This window comes from Phoenix dactylifera, chromosome 1, assembly GCF_009389715.1.
Source record: "Phoenix dactylifera cultivar Barhee BC4 chromosome 1, palm_55x_up_171113_PBpolish2nd_filt_p, whole genome shotgun sequence".
NCBI lineage: Eukaryota > Viridiplantae > Streptophyta > Magnoliopsida > Arecales > Arecaceae > Phoenix > Phoenix dactylifera.
The window spans coordinates 10,972,442-10,995,068 of NC_052392.1; the positions used below are offsets into that span (position 1 = coordinate 10,972,442).

The following is a 22,627-nucleotide window of genomic DNA, read 5'->3' on the forward strand; positions in this document are numbered from 1 at the left end:
TTAGCTAACATTTGTAGGAATCGGCCACTCCCGTATTGCCTTTACCTTCTCTTCATCAACCTGTATGCCATCAGCCCCAACAACAAATCCCAGGAACACCAAGCGTCTTGTAACGAAATGACACTTCTTAAGATTAACAAACAACTGATTCTCCCGCAAAGCAAGCAAAACTGCTCTCAAGTGCTTCTTATGCTCAATTTCATTGCGACTATAGATCAAAATATCATCAAAGTAGACGACGACGAACTTTCCAATAAATGATTTTAGTACCTGATTCATTATTCTCATGAAGGTGCTCGGTGCATTGGATAGGCCAAAAGGCATGACCATCCACTCATATAACCCATCCTTCGTCTTGAATGCCGTCTTCCACTCATCACCAGGGCGAATCCGGATTTGATGGTAGCCGCTTCGTAAGTCAATTTTGGAGAAGACCTTGGCTCCTTCTAACATGTCGAGCATATCATTCAAACGGGGTATGGAAAACCGGTATTTTACTGTTATCCTGTTGATCGCACCGCTGTCCACACACATACGCCAACTCCCATCCTTCTTCGGCGTCAAAAGTGCAGGCACCGCGCACGGACTCATGCTCTCCCGGATCAGCCCCTTCTTGATCAAATCTTCAACTTGTTGCTGCAGAATTTTGCTCTCCTTGGGACTCATGCGGTAATGAGGTAGATTGGGGAGACTTGCACCAGGCACCAAATCAATATGATGCTGAATATCTCGCATGGAAGGCAGTCCATTTGGTAATTCTGCAGGAGTGATGTCTTTGAACTCTGTCAACAATTCTTTGAACTCCTCGGGCACCTGCTGCAGGATAGGCATCTCCGTCCCCTTAACAATCAACACCATAACCTCTTCAGCCCCCTTGAGTTCCGCCATGAACTGCGCACCAGAAACTGCAAGGAAAGACTTCCCCTCCACTTGAGAAGTTTTGGGGGTAAGCTTCTCTTTCATAGGCACCAACAAAATTTTCCTACCCTGCCATCGGAACAAGTATGTGTTGTCTCGGCCCCTGAATGTGACATCTGTGTCATGCTGCCATGGACGCCCGAGTAGAACATGACATGCATCCATATCCACCACATCGCACACCACTTCATCCTTGTAGTACCTTCCGATGGACAATGGCACTCGGCATACATCCTCTACTCTCGTTTCAGCTCCTTTTTTAATCCATCCAATCTTATAAGGAGACGGGTGCTTTTCTGTCTTCAATCCCATCGCACGAACCAACGCGGAGGAAACAATGTTTTCGCTGCTGCCGCTGTCAATAATCATGTTGCACACAGTTTTGTTGATAGTGCAACAAGTTTTGAAGATGCTGTGGCGTTGCGATTCTTCTTCATTCTTCGGGGCAAACAAAATTTGCTGAACTACAAAGGAGGCCGGAACTCCCTGATCCGGCGCCGTCACCTCGACGTCTTCATCGTCGGTCTGCCCCTCTTCATGATCCTCCTCCTCATGCGGCATTTCTTCTTCATCCTCAGCTTCGACTACATGGACTGGCCGTCGCCTCGGACACTCGTTAGACCGATGCCCAACCTCCTGATATCTGTAACATTTTATAGGCATGGGTCTCTCGTAGGGGTTGCCACTACCTTTTGGAGCCGCCTGTTGCTTGCTGAAATTTCCGGCTCCTCTTGATGCGGATGTCGGTGGTGGTTGACTTGTGGTGGCCGCCCCTTCAACAGTCTTCTGCTTTGCTATGGTGGGGCGCAAGGACGATGCACGATTCATGGGCTGAAATTGGTGTGCCTTCCGTGTCGCCTGGGCCTCAAGTTTTAAGGCCAAACTTGTAGCTTCCGTCAGACTCCACACCGGATATAAATCCACCTGATCTCGGATGGCTGGCTTCAACCCACCAATGTACCTTGCCACTTGCTGATTTTCTGTTTCTGACAAGTTGTTGCGGGCATTGAGGCGGTTGAATTCATCAGTGTATTCGGTCACCGTCCGGGGGCCCTGTCGGCAGTTCTGGTACTGATGGTAGAGTGCCTGCTCGTAGTCAGGCGGGAGAAAACGGCCACGCAGATGTTGCTTCATCTTGCGCCAGGTGGTGATCTGCATCTTCCCTTGCCATAGACGGTTATGTTGCAGTTGATCCCACCATGCAGATGCTCCTCCCTTCAATTTATACGCGACCAGCTTCACCTTCTTCTGATCTGGGATCTCCATATAGTCGAAAAATTTTTCTACCTCGGCCAACCAATCCAAAAATCCTTCAATGTGAAGATTACCACTGAAGGCAGGAAGATCCACCTTCAATATGAAATCAGGGGAGCCTCTGTCCCGAACACCCCAAGGGAGCCTATTCCCCATGGGTTCTGCATTCCTTTCTCCTGCAGGGACCCTGTTCACCCGTGGTCGTGGCTCAGTGGCTTGGTCGACAACTACGTCTTCATCAGGGAGCCAGCCGCCAAAACCCAAGCCCCCAACACGAGGTCTTCGGTCGAGTTCATTGTGCCTTCGGCCCGCGGGATCTTGGTTTCTCCATGGCCGCTGCCCACCGACTTCATCGGCTTCCACGTACACCCCGTCTCCCGCAGGGACTCGCCGACCAAAGGCCGTGCCTCCAACGTGCAACCCGCGGTCGAACACCCCAGGCCGGTTCCTCCGTGGACGTTGCCCCCCGCTGCCGTCGTCAGCCGCTCCTCCGTCGGGAAAGCGCCGCCCGAAGGCTCCTCCGGCCCGTTCGCCCCTATCAAAGTTGTAATCACCGGGGTGCAGTCGCGGTCCACCAAACGCCCCGTAGACCGCTTCCTCTTCTTCCTCGTCGGACGATTCTGGAAGAACTTGTCGCCGACGCCGGTGGGGTGGATCCCGTGCCGGCACCGGTGGACCGTGAGGGAGATCCTCACGATCTTGCAATCGCTCCCGGTTGATGTCGACGCGCATGCCTTGAAGGGCTTGTTGGATGTCACGGACGGCTCCTTCCAAGCCGCGGACGGCCGCCCACAATGCCGGCATCCCTTGATCATCATCACCGGGAGGGGCACCTGCCACACCGTCATCTGCCATCGAGCCAGGGAAATCCTCGCTCTGATACCAAATGATGCGGGGAAGCGTGGAGAAGATGATGACCCTCTGTTCCACTGCTGGCTTGAATCACCCAAACAAAGAAAGAACAGGGGATTTGGGCTCTTAACAGAGCTTTGCAAGGGTTTTCTTTCTTTCACGGAAAAACAATTGATCAAAGAATGAGGACGGCGCCCCCTCTACAACTCCTATATACGGCACCCAAACTATGGCCATGACTCACCCTAATCCCTAATCAAACTCTAATCAAATGAACTCCTAATTAAGTCCAAATTTAAAACTGAAACAAACATAATTTAGGACCCAATTTAAACTAAACAAGGACTCTAAGCAAGACTGAACCAAATCTAAAACAAAGTCTCCTACATGGCTTCAAATTGACTTCATTCTGGTTCTGCATCACTTCCCTTCCTTGCTCCTCACAAAAGATAGCCGTCAATGGGGCAAGCTATCAACCACATAGAGAGAAGAGGGGGACCTAGCCTATATATAAGAAATATAGAGGAGCCTTCCCATTAAAGGCTCCAAAATTCTAATTGGGTTTTCTGGCCTACATACCAAAAGTACCACAATAAATAAGACTCAATCCTATACATCCAAGGTGCACCAAATCTCATAAAACAAAATGATCACACATCATATTGGACTTAACCATAGTACCATTCTGAGATATACGTCTAACCCGTTTTATAAAACAAAAATACGCAATCAGTGTAAGCCCATATTTTAAAATTATTCTAACAGGCCGGATATCCGTTTTATCACTGCCCCCATGCTGTCTATCTCTGTTGTGGAGCTCAAAGTGGAGTTCTACTTGGACTAATCACCAAGCTTTTGCTTGCAAATGTTCATGGCAACATCTCGGTGTGTTTAATTTTTAACACTTCCTTGCGGTACCGGTGTAAGAGATTTGAGATGTTGTTTGCCATTGCACCAGCTAACACAGTGATTGGTATGGATACGATTCTACATGAGATATTGGAGTCAGTAGATAGATTGTAAATGAATTAAACATGAACAAGGACAGTGAAATTGTACAATTTTTGACCCCGTGAAAGCGTTGCTTTAAACATCTGGATTCTGTACAAGAATTTAATTGGAGGAAAATTGACGTAGGACATGGTAAGGAAAGTTTGAAGAGCATAATGTCCTTTAGAGGGTGATGACATGGGCTTCATGTAATTGAGAGAGTTGAAGACAAAAATCAAGGAAAAATTAGGAGGGTGTGGTTGTAAAAATTGCAAACTCCACAGAGTTCTGGCAAGTGGTTTCCACGTCTTATTGGAATTATTACATTCACTATTAAGCAGATCAACTCAAAGCTATGCTCGATGAAGACTATTCAAGGATCTAGACTAGAATTCTCCATGACAAGGGTCAAATGATTAGAACATTCAAATAGCAACAGAACCATGAACACAATCACATTGTAACTACTGGGGGACTGTAACGTGTAGTCCTTGTAATTGAGTTTAATGCCCATGACTGCCCAAAACCGTGTTTGTTTCTAATAAGAGATCGGAGTTGTGTATGAGAGTTTATAAATATTCGGACCTTCTCAACCTCAATAAAATTACTCAAAGCTGCTGCTGCTTGTTCTTTTTATTCATCTTCCGTTTCTTTCTTTTTCTTTTGTCATTGATGAATATAGCATATATTGTATCTGATTGCTTACTCGAGAGAAGACTACTGGAAGATTGATGTAGGCATAAAATCTCAAATGTTATATTTATTGGAGTTTTAGCTTAGAAAAAAAAATTAATTTGAAAAAATAAATATATCAACCTTATCTCCTAAATTTTAGATGGTTTCTTCTCTCTTTTTTTTGTTCTTCTCTCTAATTTTTTTTCGAATTTTTTTTTTTATCTGGGCATCCGAAAGAGCCAGTCGGGTTTAACCTTCGGAGGAATCGTGCTCGTTAGAGAAAAATCGAAGTAAGTTATGTTATTGTACTTTGAAAACAGGATCACTGCAAACTTGTATATAGGAGGCTGAATTATATTTTTAGGACAGTATATATGGCATACTTTGATTCAGGCAAGCTCCTTTAAATTTTTTAATTTTATTTTAATAAATTATTTTTATAATATTTTTATAAAATAAAAATATAGTAGTTTTTAAGTAAAATATTTTTGACAATTTCTTGGGCTCTTGAGGAAGGGCTTGCGCCATACTCGTGGAAAGAGAGAAGAAATACCAAGGAAAAAGAAATGCTTCCATGGATTGGGTCACTATTTTGGTTTTCTCGGTAGCAGTTTCGGAGACAGCAGCGAATGGGGTTTATAGAGTATATATCGACGATCAACATGGTGAGGTTCTGAATTATTGAAGGTAGATTATTTTTGTGGAAATATTGCGGATAAAGCCGATAGTGATGCAAAGTATCGAGGCTGTCTCTACGAAGATTGGTGATGGAGACAACTATGTTGTACCGGACGATATCTTGCGGCTCCCATTGTACTTAAAGTTCTTGCTGGTAGAACGCACCATAAAGCTGTTGCAGGATTAGGACCCCGTTCGTGCCATCGTTGCTTTGCTTTTTGTGATTCTTTATAAATGACTCCGACCGTACCATCTGCACCGAGGTTTTTTTTATTTCTTGCTTTTATTTTATTTTTTTTTAAGGGAGAGGACCAGCACACCCGCGTAGCAGCCCCCACTGAGCCCCCTTCCACCAGAGAAATACAGGTCGCAGATTTTCGCGTGCCTTCCCCGATCCGTGGACTCATCGCCTCACGTGTGGATACGTCACCCGAGCACCACCTTAGTACAAGTGGAAGGAAAGCATAACCGCCAGCAAGCCATCCGAGCATGGGGCATTCGGTCCTCTAATTTAATCGATACTCGCACGTTTCGAACCCGGACAACTTGGGCAAAATTATCGTTCCCTTGCCACTAGGCTACCACCTTGGTAGCTTTTTGCTTTTACCTTCACCTTCACCTTCACCATTTTCTTTACATTTTACAAACAATTTTTATAAAACAATTTATATAAAGACTTGTGTAAGCATATATTTAGTTTCATATTATTATGTTAAAAAAAATTTAATATTTATACGAGATTATGGAAACTAAAGAATATTTTATGATGAGCCTTTTTAGGCAAAATATTAGACTTATACACATGGTAATCCAAATCTTGACCCTATATAAACTAAAACATATTGTATCAAGGATTCATTAGCGACTAACAACAAGCTAATTATACATAGGTTGTGTTTTTAAGAACAAAAATAGAAATATGATGGCAGCAACAACTGGGCCTTAACTTTTTCTTCTTTTCTCTTTTGTTATTTTTTGCTGGTTAAGGTCTACGGTGCAAAATAAAAAATAATCATAGAGATAAGGCTTTGAAGAGCTTCTTTTTCTTTTTGATGTGAAAGAGCTAGCACCGCTGTGGCCTGATACAATGATGCTTATAATAATGATTTGGCTCTAGTTAACCAAGGCATATTTGTTCTCCAAGATTTGATTCAATGCTGCTAAAAAAAATAATCTAAAGAAGGAAATAGGATCTTGCTTGAGGATGGTTTCAATGGTTTGACCTCTATCTCCTCCTCCTCCTTCTCTAGAACCCACTTCTTAGATCAAAGCTAAGAGAGAGGCAGAAGGTTAGATGAAGGAAAGAACGGGTTAGATAGGGAGAACATTGGCGTAGAGGGCTGCTAGCGACGTTGCAACTTGTGGGGTTTCACTGTGGGATGTTTTGGAGGATGGAGTATATGTGCATCCAAACGAGGAAGGGAATAGGTTTAATTGGGCCAAAAGGTGAGACCAGGGCAGTGCACTAACATTGTGGCGTTATCTTGACCCATGGTCTAAGAAAGCAAGAATAATTTCCACATCAGCTTAAATTATTTTTTTATTCAACCAAAAATAACCCTGGAGCCGGACCCAAACCAGCACACTATCAACCATGTTCACCCCAGGGATGAAGTTGGCCTGCCAGCGCTCCATGGCCAAGAGCTGGCCAGCAACCAGCCATAGCCCGCCCACGATCGCCGCCTCCCGATCCTCCTCCTTTTCGAACCTTACGGCAGTGTGGTCCTCAGCCATTGGGAAAGTCTCGGCCTCATAGCCGAGCTTCCCTTTCGTGCATAGCTCCCGACCTATCCAATTTGTCGGGATTGGCCTGCCCAAACTCTTAACAATCACCGCTGTAGATCTCCAGGTTCTCCTCACCTTCTCTAGCCTCTCTGACGATACTTCCATCACTCCAGTGAAGTGCCTTTGAACGACCTCCAGCTCCGCTACCAAGATCTTGTGGCTAGACCAGACCATCTGCCGTGACATACCTCCGCCCATCTTGTTGAGGACCCCGGCAATCTTCACCGTGGCAGCACAAAGTCAAGCGAGGTTCATTGGCCGCAAGGAGGCTTGGTGGAGCAGTTGATGACTTTGGAGGCTAGCCAACGCCTTGCCGGCCAAGGGGTGTAGGAGCAAAGTGCCCCGCACGTAGGCCATGCCCAATGCTTGCGTGTGGCACCAGTAGCAGCCCGCGGGCACGTGCAAGCTAGTAACACAACGCGCATCAGCCACGCTCGCGCAACAGGCCGCCAGCACCCTCACGTGCCCATTAGGCCCGCGTGCAGCGCTTGCGAGCATGATGGGGTCTCACGGTCCCAAGCCCCGCACCAAGCTCTTGCTGTTGTTCCTTGGCATTCGCCCTTGAAGCTGTGGATGCTTAGACTGATTAGTAGGTAATGTCCGACGGATTGGAACGTCTTAATCTAGTTGAATCTCTTAATTACAAAGATGAACAATAAAGCAAAAAATGATTGATTCAACCCTAAATTGAAGAACAAAGAACAAAACAGAAAAATAAATCTAGTAGGGAATCATAAGGATCCCTTACTAGTCCAAATAAGAGATTGATCTATCCCTTACTAGCACAAGTCAAAGAACCTAGATCTAAGACCGAAACAATAGGCAAAAATCTTCGAAGCCTTGCGGCCAAAAACGCACAACAATGATCTCTTTGGATGCCTCACAAAAGGCCCTAAAAACTATTTAAATAGACTCACGACTCCTAAGAAAGGAAAATACTCTGATGTCAATTGACGACTCCTAAACAAAGTAGACTAAGTTTGATCCGTGCGCTCTAATGATGGTAAGGTGTCACGTGCACATGGTGCTGATTTCTTGCGCCAAGAAGAATCCAAATTCATGTGGGACTTGGGCTGAAAGGTGGCGCCTCCATGGAACGTCCTACGTGGGGTGGGATTCTGCCAAGTCACCGTGCCCTTAAAAAGTCCTAGGTGTGGTGGACTCTGTTGCTCTGCCCAAACTAGGACTCCTCACTGGGCCACGCCCAGCCAGCTGGCGACTCGCCAGTGTTGCAGCAGCAGAGTCCCAGTCCAACCGGGACTCTTCCACGCGCCACCCAGCCAAGTAAAGAATACATCAATTCCTTATTAAATTGGGCTACTAAGGGATCCTTACGATTCCTTATTAGATTTATTTTTTGTTTTGTTCTTTGTTCTTCATCATTGGAATTGAATCATTAGTTGTTTGCTTTTATTGATCATTTTTGCAATTGATTGATTCATCTAGATTTAGGCATGGGATAAGTTGCACCCAGTAATCCCTACGAATAGTCTAGAATTCCATGGAAACAAGGAGATCCAAATTCATGAATGTTACCTACAAATCAGTCTAAAGCAGCAACTCATCAAGGCATGAAGCCAGGAGCGGTGACAAGGGCCTGGTGTGGGGTTTGGGACCATGAGCCTCAAAGAGTCGGACTCGCCAATGCTTGGAGGCTAGGCTGCCTCCTCCTTCCCAGATATGTCGTCGCCCATCCTCCCGTTCACCAGACGTTTGAGGAAATTCCTCAATTGTCGTACGACTGCAAATCTTTTTTCACTTGCTTTTGGATTCACTCTCTCTTTGAGAACTATGATTTCCATTTTAGAAGGCATATCAGCTCATCAAGCTGATAAAATACTTGACAGTTGGCCCTAGTGACTTGGGATCGAATCCCATGGATATTTAGGGAGGGTGTCACCCATTCTGTAGCCCATTTTCTTACGAGCTCATCTCCCTAATATACTAGCTGGCAGCAACATGCAATGAAAATAAACTAGAATTCCTTTCAATGTGAGGACTTTTTGCATATACACTACTTAATACTTGGTATTTATATATAACATCTTTTCCATGTTTGCTTATTAATTAAGGTAAATTACATAGGCTAGTGTGAATACTAAGGCCCTGTTTGGAGAAGTTGTGGGCAGTAGAGCTGTTAGAAGTAGAGCTGTTACAAAAAGTTGTTTGCTGTTTGGTAACTACATTTGTAAAGTATTGTGGCACTGTAACATATGTTTGATAAACAAACTGAGAAAGTACTTTTGTATGACAAAATTACCATAAATGACATTACATAGTATTATACAACAGAACATAATAAAACATAACATATATTAATACATAAATATACGATATAGTATAATATTATTGTAATATAAAATAATATTATTATAATATAGTATAATAGTAATACAATTATTAAAGTAAATTAATTTTGGATAATATAACATAATATTAAATTATTTAACATAACATATTAATGTATTATGATATAACGTATTATGATATTATATTTATAGTATAATACAATAATAAAGATATAAAATATTATAATTATTAGTATAAATTAATTTTCAAAATATAACATAATATTAAATTATTTAAAATAACATATTAATGTATTATGATGTAATGTAATATAATATTATATTATAGTATAATACAATAATAAAGGTATAAAATATTTTAATTATTAGTGTAAATTAATTTTTCATCCTCTAAATGACCATTTACCTCTCTAACAATTTTTCTTGCGAAAGGGAGTCTGACGGCTAGGATTTTTGGCTTTAGTAGATTTTTAGGTTTATAAAGGGACAAACTATGTAATTATTATATTTTAATATAAGCATTTTTGTCAAAAATATAGCTTTCCGACAAAGCTGAAAACAACATTTTCGAAAAGCTCCAAATTAGAGCTTCCCCCAAAAGCTGTTTTCAGCTTTCCGCAAAAGCTGAAACATTTTTGAAAATTTTACCAAACACTATTTTTTATCTAAAAGTACTTTTGAAGGGTCAGAAAGTGCTTTTTCGCGCTCCAAAAGCTTTCCCAAACAGGGCCTAAGAGGTTTATGTTAAGAATGAATGCTACACCTGTTTAGAATGCCTAGTGTTCACACCCGGCCCCCCACCTCCTCCTCCTCCTCCTCCTCCTCCTCTGCCACCGTGCACCACCTCCTTCACTGTAGCAGACCCACTGCCTGAGCCATACCTTGGCCCACTCCTACATCCGCTCCTACCAACAGAGCCGCCACCACCTCCACCCCTTCCGTAGCCGCCCCCGTTTGCTCCTCCAGCTCCAAATCTAGAGCCGGACTTGTACCCATTCCCCGACCTAAAGCTAAAGTCACTTCCTCCCCCTTGACCACCTCTACCACCTCTTCCATACCTTCCACCACTAGCCCCAAATCCATCTCCTTCACCATAGCCGAAGCCTGAACCATTTTCGAAACTGGAGCCATTCTCAGAGCCACCACCTCCCTCAGCAGAAGTCAAGGATTGGTGTGCACATGGTGCAATTGAGAACCCAACTGCATCATTATTCGTGCAGTTGAGTGGAACTTACTTCAAACACTTGGCATGTGGCGCTGATGGCAAGTCGAAGCACCAACACGCCGGAGGGAGCGGAGGCCGGGGAGGTCCGGCAAGCAAGCATGACCACCCCATCATGGTTGGAGGTGATGCAGGGCTCCCGGCAGTAGGAGTGGACTAGCCACCACATCACGGTGGAGGAGCTGGCAGTTCTCCAATGCCACTTCACAGAGGTGTTGGAGTTGTCTGCCGACCGGGTGGGGAGGAAGTGAAGGGCTTGGGCGACGTCGGCGATGGTCGTCCGGAGCTTGGGACGAAGCATTCCAGCAGACTAGTGGCACGCGAGATTCAGCTACATGGTAAGTTGGATGATAATGTTGAGTCTTTTCCAATGGCTGAGGGTTAATAACCTATAGATTCAAGAATGGGGATGACCGAGCAGCCGCGCTGGCCGGCGGGATATCGCTGGTGGCCGGCCAGCTGCTAGCCATGGAGGAGTGGAGAGGCTAAATTTTATCCCTAGTGTCAATACGGTGAGCAAATCGGTGGTATGGCTCCTGCTTCCATGCCTCCCTCTCGAGTTTTGGGACAGGGACTCCCTACTTGACATTATGGCAGCAGCGGGTCGGCCACTGCAGTTGGATGGTGTCTCCAATCAGCTTCGGCAGGTTGGCTATGCAAGGGTGAAGATAGAGATCGACGCCCTTGATCCCCTCAAGCTAGGCGTTTTCATCCAAGGGGAAGGTGAGATTTTGGTAGGCCTTCGTCTACGAAGACATGCCGGCCTTATGCTTCTCCTGCGCCCGGATCGAGCACCTAGAGAGCGAGCGTAGCCAACTCGGCTCGGTGCCGGAGCTTGAGAAGGGAGGGGTGCCCGATTGCCCTACCTCGCCGTTGGCGGTGGAGACCCCATAGGTGCCACTGGAGGGTGACAGGCGAAACAGTCGATCGGTGTTCGACCTGTAGTTGGCCACAAGACGTGTCTGCTAGCTAAAGGCCACTGACACAAGGAGCGGGACAAAGAAGAAGGCTAAGTTCCACCTTAAGTCAGCTCTGGGTTCCGCTCCCCCCAGCCGGGGCCGAGTCCTCCTTGGAACAGGCCAAGCTCATCCAAGTCACTGTTGAATACTGACGGCTAGCAAAAGCCCAAGAAGGTAGCCTGGTGGTGCTCACCGGAGAAGAGGACAGGGACCCGCGAATTGGTGGAGCTCGTGGGGGAGGTGAGTCGGCCTCTAATCGTCTCTGTACTGAGTCAAGACCGGCCGAGTGGCAATCGCGACGCAGGCCGAGCCGTGGGAGGCTTGGCCAAGCCCAATGTAGCAGGGCTGGCCCTATTTTGGCAGGTCCGGGCCACGGGCTGGGCCCATTGAAGTGGGCCAGAAGCCCAACCAATAGGAAGGGGTGGTGTGGGCCTGCGGGCTTTGGGCTGGGCTGCTAGAAGCTTGCACCCTGTGTGTCGAGTGAGGGCTCCTTATACCAAGGGGAGAGAGGTGTAGGTTCCGAAGTAGGAGCCTCTCTCCGGCGGTGCTTAAGGGTGGGCCTCAATCCTCCCGAGCCGGCGAAGTGGGAGATGACGAAAGCCAATTACGGACCACTGGCGGTCCTCCTCGACGATAGTGGGTGATCGGAGGTGCGAAGGCGGATGTGGAGCAGTCGCATGCTAAGGGGACCCATGATCCGGCCATGGTGAAGGCGGGTTCAGGAGGCACCCTGACGCCGGAAGCCGTTGGCTTCCCTGATCCCCACCAGACTGTGCCGATGTGTGCTCGGGAGGAGGGGTCAGACTCAGTGGGGCCCTTACTGCCCGGAAGCGGGGTTGCAGTGGCCCAGGCGGTTCGAACACCCTAGGTGGCGGTGGCACAAGAGGCCGGTGGCGGAGGTGGTGGCGACCGAGCTGTTGGCAAGGAGGCTGCGAGAAAGGTGGTGGTGGTTGTGGATTACTCCACTATTGTGCAGCAAGTGAAGGCGGCAGTGATGAGGGTGGTTTCGGGCGTGAGTGAAGGTGACCAACGGGTTGGGCCATCCCATAATGGATTGGACGACCTTGAGGCTCGGGGGAGGGGGGTACACGTCAAGCCTCGCTCAGTTGGGTAGTGCATCATGAAGGTTTTAGCATGGAAGTACAGTTTGGGCAGCCAAGCCTTTCTTCATGACTTCCTTCAGGAGATTGACTCAGGTGAATGAGCTGGAGACCTATTTTCTATGCAAGACACGATTGTCTGGAGACAGTCTTTGTCGAGTGCAACATTGCCTGGCAGCTGTTTGGGAGTCCTTTGCAGTGGAGTCCCAAGGACTGTCTGGGGCCATCTTGGTATTGTGGAAGTAGGGTGTGACCACTATGGATGTCTTCCGCAACTGCTCACATCAGGCTCTAATGTTTGTCTCAAAATCTAATGAAGCCCCGTGGATCTTATGTGATATGTATCGAGTATTGACTACAGGGTAAGGAGAGTCCTCTGGAATAAGATCACCAACCTGGTCTCCTAGGGAATTCCGACAGTGGTGGTTGGTAACTTCAACTGTATCCAGAGGCCTAGTGAGAAGAGGGGTGGTAGGGCTTATAATGATATAGTGGATAGGAGGGAGTTCCTGGATTTCTTGTCTAGGAATGGACTGGTAGACCTTGATTTTTCTAGGCCAAGATTCATCTAGTGCAACAACTAGTTCGACCGAGCTAGAATGTGGGAGCGGATAGATAGGGTCATTGCATCTGCATGCTGGGTTATCCGCTTTCCTTCCTCCTAGGTCAGGGATAGGGGAGGAGAGCTTTTTTTGGTACATCGGCGGCTCACACCTGACGAGTGAGGAGAGCTTTCGAAGGCTGACTTGGTGGTCCTACGATAGCAGCTTGTACACATCATTTCTTGTTACGGCAGCAGGAGATCTTCTAGAGATAAAAATTCAGAATTTAGTGGATAAAGGAGAGAGATTGGAACACCAGATTTTTCCATCGGATGACCATCATCAGAAGGTAGAGGAATGTGATCTGCTCCTTGAGACTTGGGGTGGTTCAGCGGGTGGAGGAAGGGAGTGCAGTTAGACATGCCCTAGTCAATTTTTTTAGGTCCAGGTGGACGGAGGATAGTGGATCAGAGGCAATCGGCCAGATCTCGATGCCGAAAGTCAAAGTGGGAGTAGCAGAGAATACAGCCTTGATTCGGCCAGCGTCAGAGATGGAGATGCAGGAGGCGGTCTAGGTCCTAGCGGAGGATAAGGCCCTAGGGCCAAACGGGTTTACTACATTTTTCTTCCAGAGGTATTGGTGTATATCCGAAGGACAGTGGTAGAAACAATCCAGTTGTTCTTCAATAGTGCAGTGATGGCAGATGACTGAAAGGCCACATACATCACCCTGATACCGAAACATCAGGATGTAGTATAGCCTAGTCATTTTAGGCCTGTTAGCCTGTGTACCGCTCTCTACAAGATCGTGGCGAAGATTATGGTGGGTAGGATGAAGCCTCTATTATCAGGTATTATCCGCTATTATCCGCTAAGAGTAGGAGGCGTTCGTGGGGATAGGAACATTTCTAGAGCATGCTATAAGTTAAATTGATACTTCATTTATAAGTTCATTACTCTCAGTATATTTGTTTAATTGAAAATGGATAAATGGCCTTGTTCATTTGGATGAATCTAACCTTGAGAATGCAGCAAAGTGTGGTTTGAGTCGACCCATAGGTTGATTGGGTCGACCCCGGCACATCAAGAAGTCATCTGGCACACTCCTGCAAAAATGGCACAAATGAATAGTGAGTTGGGTCGACCCAAGGTAAGCATGAGTCGACCCAACCTTGAAGAACCTCAAAAACACAACTGAAGAATGCTCTCTGGATTTGCTGAGAGGGTCGACCCAAACAGTGGTTGAGTCGACCCAAGCTTGAGTCGACCCAAACCCTGAGAGGGTCGACCCAAAGGCAAGACAGAAAGACAGACAGAAATTGGTTCTCTGGAATTACTGAGAGGGTCGACCCAAGAAGAAGTTGAGTCGACCCAAGTGGACTTTGAGTCGACCCAAAGAATGGTTGGGTCGACCCATGGGAAGGAAGGCTGAAATTGAAGTTTCTGTGGTTTCTGAGAGGGTCGACCCAAGGAATGTTTGAGTCGACCCAAGGCAAAGTTGGGTCGACCCAAGGACAGGTTGAGCCGACCCAAACACGGGCTGAACATAACGGCTAGTTGTGCAGAAATGCTTTTTGGACTCCCAACGGCTATAAACGGCTAGTTTCTTCAATCCAACGGTCAGAAAGGACTATTTGGAGGTTGGAGAAGTATTTAAGAAGGAGTATTCATCAGAGGAAGCAAGCTTTGGGAAAATACATCAAGTGCATTCAAGAGAGAACCCTAGCAAGGCAAGCTTCATCCAAGTGCTTCATTCAAGAATCAAAAGAAAGTGGTTGAGCAGATTCAAAGAGTCATCAAGAGCTCCATCCACCCTTGAAGAGTGAAGCATCCTTGACAAAGAAGAGAGAAGTCACATCAAGCGATAAATATTCTCTAAACTCTTCTTTGTAGATTATATTGTTATATTTGCTCATCTAGGAGTTTAAATCTTCTTCCTTTGTTTATTAAACTACTTGTAAAGGTTGGTTGGTTAGCCCGCAAAACCAACGGAATAGGTTGATTGGTGAACCCGGAAAACCAATTGTAAAGGTTCGTTGGTAAGCCCGTAAAACCAACATAGGTTGTTGGTAAGCCCGTAAAACCAACGTAGGTTGTTGGTGAACCCGTAAAACCAATTGTATAGGTTCGTTGGTGAGCCCGTAAAACCAACATAGGTTTTTGGTGAACCCGGAAAACCAAAGTGTATAGGTTCGTTGGTGAGCCCGTAAAACCAACATAGGTTTTTGGATTGTGAGCCCGGAAAACAATCCAACTGTAATCCGCGGGATTATAGTGAATTCCCAAGGGGACGCTTGGGGAGTGGACGTAGGTGCTAAGGAGAGCACCGAACCACTATATATTGTTGTGTTTGTGTTGTGCTTGTGCTTACGTTTATTCTTGCATCATCTTCTATCTTTGCACTAGTTTAAATCATTCAAATAGTTTAAGGAAGCATCCACCGCACTTAATTAAGAAAACGTTTAAAGCACCAAAATTTAGAAGAAACCAATTCACCCCCCCTCTTGGCTTGTCACCTTGGGCAACAAGTGGTATCAGAGCAAGGTGCTCTAATAGTACTCATTGATCTCACAATCAAGAGTTAAAGATCATGACAACCCAAGTGGGATATTCTATGAGTGAGGGACAATTAATTGATAGACCTCCACTATTTGATGGTATAAACTACACATATTGGAAAGCACGCATGCGCATTTTCATTCAAGCACATGACTACGATTTATGGAGTATCATAGTCAATGGGCTACACACAAACACTAATCATGATAAAGAAAGGGCTCAGCAAAATGCAAAAGCCATGAATATTCTATATTGTGCATTGGATGATAGTGAACTTAATAGCATATCTTTTTGCATAACTGCTAAGGAAATATGGAATATGCTTGAAGTTAAATATGAATGCACTAACATTTCTAGTGAATTTGAAACTAGTTCCAAAGAAGAAGAGCATCAAACTGAAACTGAAAATCTATGCTTTGGAGCACATGAAGATGAGGTATGTACTCGAACACAAAGTAATTTCTCATTCAAAAATCAAGTACATACTGAAGCTCAATCTGATTTTACATTTGATGAACTTCATGATGCTTTTTCTGATTTATACTTAGAATATAAGAAGCTTAGTTTAAAGAATAAAAAGCTAAATCAGAAAAATCTATCTCTTGCTGAAAGCTATAATATAACTCAGAAAAATAATAAATTACTTTCAGAAGACAATGAAAGGCTAACTAAAGAAGTTAACAAATTTAAGCCTATAGTTGAAAAATTTACTATCAGCTCTGAAAAACTGAACTTAATGATAAATAATCAAAGAGCTGAATTTGAAAAGGCTGGATTAGGATATCAATCTTGGTACACACAAAAATCCCTTAATGATATATGTGTTAAATCCTCCACTATCTATCCTAAAACGGATTCTAATTTATCTGATGAACTTAATGAACAAAAACAGAAAATTAAAAATCCATCATCCACTTATATTAAATCAATGTTTGTTAAATTTAATAGGAGTATGCAGAAATACATTCTTTATAATCCTAAATTCTGCAAGCCTATGGACAAAATAGCCATTAAGAAAATATGGGTTCCAAAAGGAACAATAATAGCTAACCTACAAGGACCCAAAAGAGCTTGGGTTTCTAAGTTGAAAATCTGAATATTTTCTGTAGGTGTGTCTAGCACTCAAGGCTCCAACAAAAGATCCTAATTTAGAAATTGGGTGCTCTAGACATATATTAAAGAATGAAACTTAAAATATACTTTAGAAAAATAATTGAAATGAAAAGAATAATGAAATTAGTAATCCTTGCATCTCATCATTCTCTTTGCCTTAGTATCTAATTAAAACATAAATTGGAAGTATTAATCAATTTTGTGATATAGGTAATATTTTTAAAAATATAATCAAATCACTTCATTTTATAGTATGCCTTACTTACTGCTGGATAAGTTGCTAAATGATTAATCAATTTATTAAGAATAACTCTATGAATTCTCTATCTACTTGATTGAGAGTTTTTATCAATGGTATTATCTTATTGATCATAGACATGAGAATGTATACTTGGTATGCCTTTAAATATATGCACTATGAATACCAAGATTAAAGAAACCACTTTTGGCATATAAAATCAACTCATACTAGTATGGACTTAATCTCAAAAGACCTTGTCATTGGTTCACTTAGATTAATTTTCGCAAGGTCAAAGTTTGCTATGTATGTCATCTAGAAAAATAAACTAGATCTTTTATTGAGAATATAGTTTATCACTTTGATTCTATGTAACAATCTGAATTTTGATAGAAACAACTATTTAAGATAATTTGATTAAAACTTAACTGGTATATCTTATTGATAATTATCTTAAGCAAATAGAATCTAAGCTAAATTGCTTTTGAAAATAAGAAATTGGTTTGACTTTGATAAATCTTCTTATTGCCTCACATGGGTGTCCTTGAACCATATTATTTAATAAAGTTATCTCTTCAGTTCAAGTGACTTGTGCTTGCTTATATTTACGCAATCTCTTGAGTAAAGTGACTCAAATTCAATTATTGTCATGTCTCATGTTGAGTCATCTAGTTAAGAGATATGTTGTATGAATGTTTTTGTATCCTAGAGAACCTAATGAATTGCCTTCAAGAAAAGAAAAAGATTTTGCTAATGATACAGGATTTGTGAGCAAGAAATTTCAACTTGAAGGACACCTCGATGAAAGATACAATAAACATTCCCTTGGAAACAAAAAAAAAGAGGAAGATTTTCTTCAGCTAAGGGTGTAAAGAATCTAAAAGGTATTTGGCTTGAAGAATGCTAAATGTACTGGTAATCTAAACTCTTCTTTTGTGAGTTAGTTGAGCAAAATTAATAGTCTGAAATTATATGGTAGCATGATTAAACCTTTAATTGCTAATCATCTTAATATCATGCTTCATTCTCATGCTAGTGATAATTGTTTAATGGTGTGATTAAATTGAAGTTTACTTTTTCCTATATAATGCATAATCATGAAATACACAAGTTTATGCCTCAAATCTCTAATTCAAAATAACTTGTGATAAGCTATGAATCATTGGGCATAATGAAAATGCTGTTTGCATGATATACATTTATATGCAGCATATTAGATTAATTCTTTATTCTGCTCTTTCATATAAATTACTTGAGAATAACAAAAAGAGGGAGAGATAAAGAAAAGAAAATGAACAATTATTCAAGGAAAGTAAAATCTAAGTAAAGGCAAATGCTCCAATCTTTAGGAAAAGCAAAACAAGCATAATATATTTGGCACATTTGTAAGACTAATATGAACATTCCTTTGGAAGAGATAAAATCCGTAATTAATTACAAGAAAAGTTTGAAGTGAACATTTTAACCCTTCTATATTGCTCATCATAGGGATGGTGTCAATGGGGAGGCTAGTGGTAGTACCCGGCACTATTTGACCCAACTATTCGGTGTAGGGTATATTAGGGACGGCACAAGAGGGAGGCTAGTGGTAGTACCTCGTGCCCCTTCCAACTCCACCGGATAGGGAGCAAATAGAGTATAGAGCATAAGAAGGTAAAAATGAAAGTATATAAGAAGAATCAAGTCAAATTTTTAATCACTTAAAAACATACTTTAAGGATGAAATCAGTACAAGATTATATTTAAATAGGAGGAGTTTATTTGAAAAGAATTGATTTTGATCATTGACATGCTTGCTCTTAATATTTTAATGCATGACTTAACACATAATATATTTTGCATATGGCATGATGTCTTGAATTATGGGTTCTCAATATTTTGTAATGCTCCATGCTTGGACAATTTGATTGAATGTTTGAAATACTACATAAAATTTTTATTTGGTATTATTGAAAAGAAATTTCAGAATTGTCGTTCACAATCATCTTTAAAATCTGAAAGTTGAATAAATTTGTAAAAAGGAGAAGAGAAGGATATCTCTATTTAGGCAAAATGAATTGATTTTGTTTTATCCTTCAACTTGCCTAACTTTGGTATATAATGTTCAAATTCATACCAAAACTCAACATAAATACGAATATTCTGAATATGCTCTTATATGTTTGAAATATGTGTTTTCAATCATAATGATTTAAGATGAGCTACAATGTGAAGATACATATCTCAAATTACAACTTTGAAAGCCTCCTTGAGAATCTTTATGAAATTCAGAATCTGATTTTGTATAAAAGCTTAAACTCAATATGAATTTCTAGATAAAACTACAGCTTAAGAAAAATAGAATAATTCTGATGCCTTGATTGCTTGCCCCGATACGCATCTGAAACATATCATTTCTTATCTTCAAAGTGTACTAATATTGGTCTGAATGATGTGTCTTTCGATGATCTTGATTGCAAACAAATATTTTTAATATATGATTTTATTTTGATATTGAAAAGATTTATTGTGCTTCATATATACATTGCTGAAAAACTGTGATTAAGAAATTGAGTTCTATAAATATATATACTTCAATGATCATCTATATATTTTTCCTCTCCTACATTATTAAAGACTTCCATCAAAATATATATGTATATATATATTATTAAAAGAATGAATGATCTTAAGTCTAGAAATATTTCAGCTCACTCAAATGATTCTTAAAAGAAAGAAAATGTAAATGCTTTTGAAAGAATTTGAGCTTCAAATGAATCATTTTCTGATTAATATTTCAGTACATTTTCTCAAAGATTAAGAGGAAGCATAACTTGTTCTTAAAAGATTAAAAAGAGTGATTGCTATAAATTTTGAATAATTCTAGATCACTCTACATTCTTGATATCATAAAGTTTCAGTTTTATTCACGTTTATCATTAAAATCTGAAATTCAACAAAAGATAAGAATAATTAAAGAAGAATGCATCTTTTAAGGGGGAGCTTTAGATATTCAGTATCTTATCCTAAAGTTACTTTAATTTGATGCATACCTTGAATTTTATGGATTGATTTTGATGAACCTCCTTATATTGCAAGACTTGCTTTAATTATATAATAAGTTTATACCTTGAGATGAGTTCTATAAAGGTTGTCTTATCTCAAACCTTGAGTCTTATGAAAATAAAATATATTTTCGAGATTGACAATTTTATTGAACAAATTCTAAAACTCTCAAATGGAATGATTAATTAAGGGGGAGAAAGAAAATTTCAGAGGGAGAGATCATATAGAACTTAATCGTATAAATTCGCATCTAAAGATGAGACAAAGAATACTAAATGTAAAGTGGTATTAAACTTTGTGCTTCATTGAATATCTTTTGAAAGTTGGATTTCCATCTGTATTCATCGGTAAATCATTTATTTCTGAAAATTTAATTGAAAAGGATTCCATCTATCTTAGTTTTGAAAATTTATCTTGGAATCTACTTATGAGTTCTTATTGGCTTGCACTTTGGTGTTTCAATCATGAGCCAATTCATTTTAATTGATTTTGATGCTATGATCTTTAAAGGAGTAAAAGAAAGTCTTTAAGAGAGGTTTAAAAGAACTTAAAAGAAGTGAACATTTTAACCCTTCTATATTGCTCATCATAGGGATGGTGTCAATGGGGAGGCTAGTGGTAGTACCCGGCACTATTTGACCCAACTATTCGGTGTAGGGTATATTAGGGACGGCACAAGAGGGAGGCTAGTGGTAGTACCTCGTGCCCCTTCCAACTCCACCGGATAGGGAGCAAATAGAGTATAGAGCATAAGAAGGTAAAAATGAAAGTATATAAGAAGAATCAAGTCAAATTTTTAATCACTTAAAAACACACTTTAAGGATGAAATCAGTACAAGATTATATTTAAATAGGAGGAGTTTATTTGAAAAGAATTGATTTTGATCATTGACATGCTTGCTCTTAATATTTTAATGCATGACTTAACACATAATATATTTTGCATATGGCATGATGTCTTGAATTATGGGTTCTCAATATTTTGTAATGCTCCATGCTTGGACAATTTGATTGAATGTTTGAAATACTACATAAAATTTTTATTTGGTATTATTGAAAAGAAATTTCAGAATTGTCGTTCACAATCATCTTTAAAATCTGAAAGTTGAATAAATTTGTAAAAAGGAGAAGAGAAGGATATCTCTATTTAGGCAAAATGAATTGATTTTGTTTTATCCTTCAACTTGCCTAACTTTGGTATATAATGTTCAAATTCATACCAAAACTCAACATAAATACGAATATTCTGAATATGCTCTTATATGTTTGAAATATGTGTTTTCAATCGTAATGATTTAAGATGAGCTACAATGTGAAGATACATATCTCAAATTACAACTTTGAAAGCCTCCTTGAGAATCTTTATGAAATTCAGAATCTGATTTTGTATAAAAGCTTAAACTCAATATGAATTTCTAGATAAAACTACAGCTTAAGAAAAATAGAATAATTCTGATGCCTTGATTGCTTGCCCCGATACGCATCTGGAACATATCATTTCTTATCTTCAAAGTGTACTAATATTGGTCTGAATGATGTGTCTTTCGATGATCTTGATTGCAAACAAATATTTTTAATATATGATTTTATTTTGATATTGAAAAGATTTATTGTGCTTCATATATACATTGCTGAAAAACTGTGATTAAGAAATTGAGTTCTATAAATATATATACTTCAATGATCATCTATATATTTTTCCTCTCCTACATTATTAAAGACTTCCATCAAAATATATATGTATATATATATTATTAAAAGAATGAATGATCTTAAGTCTAGAAATATTTCAGCTCACTCAAATGATTCTTAAAAGAAAGAAAATGTAAATGCTTTTGAAAGAATTTGAGCTTCAAATGAATCATTTTCTGATTAATATTTCAGTACATTTTCTCAAAGATTAAGAGGAAGCATAACTTGTTCTTAAAAGATTAAAAAGAGTGATTGCTATAAATTTTGAATAATTCTAGATCACTCTACATTCTTGATATCATAAAGTTTCAGTTTTATTCACGTTTATCATTAAAATCTGAAATTCAACAAAAGATAAGAATAATTAAAGAAGAATGCATCTTTTAAGGGGGAGCTTTAGATATTCAGTATCTTATCCTAAAGTTACTTTAATTTGATGCATACCTTGAATTTTATGGATTGATTTTGATGAACCTCCTTATATTGCAAGACTTGCTTTAATTATATAATAAGTTTATACCTTGAGATGAGTTCTATAAAGGTTGTCTTATCTCAAACCTTGAGTCTTATGAAAATAAAATATATTTTCGAGATTGACAATTTTATTGAACAAATTCTAAAACTCTCAAATGGAATGATTAATTAAGGGGGAGAAAGAAAATTTCAGAGGGAGAGATCATATAGAACTTAATCGTA

The 22,627-nt window shown here is 40.9% G+C and overlaps 1 protein-coding gene across 1 annotated transcript; it reads right to left on the reverse strand.

Annotated features, from left to right (window-relative positions):
* Positions 1-3,027, reverse strand: LOC120112302. The gene has a single exon (XM_039131261.1). It carries the CDS (start codon positions 3,025-3,027, stop codon positions 1-3), a length of 3,027 nt encoding a protein of 1,008 aa, XP_038987189.1.
* Positions 3,028-22,627: the final 19,600 nt, after the last annotated feature.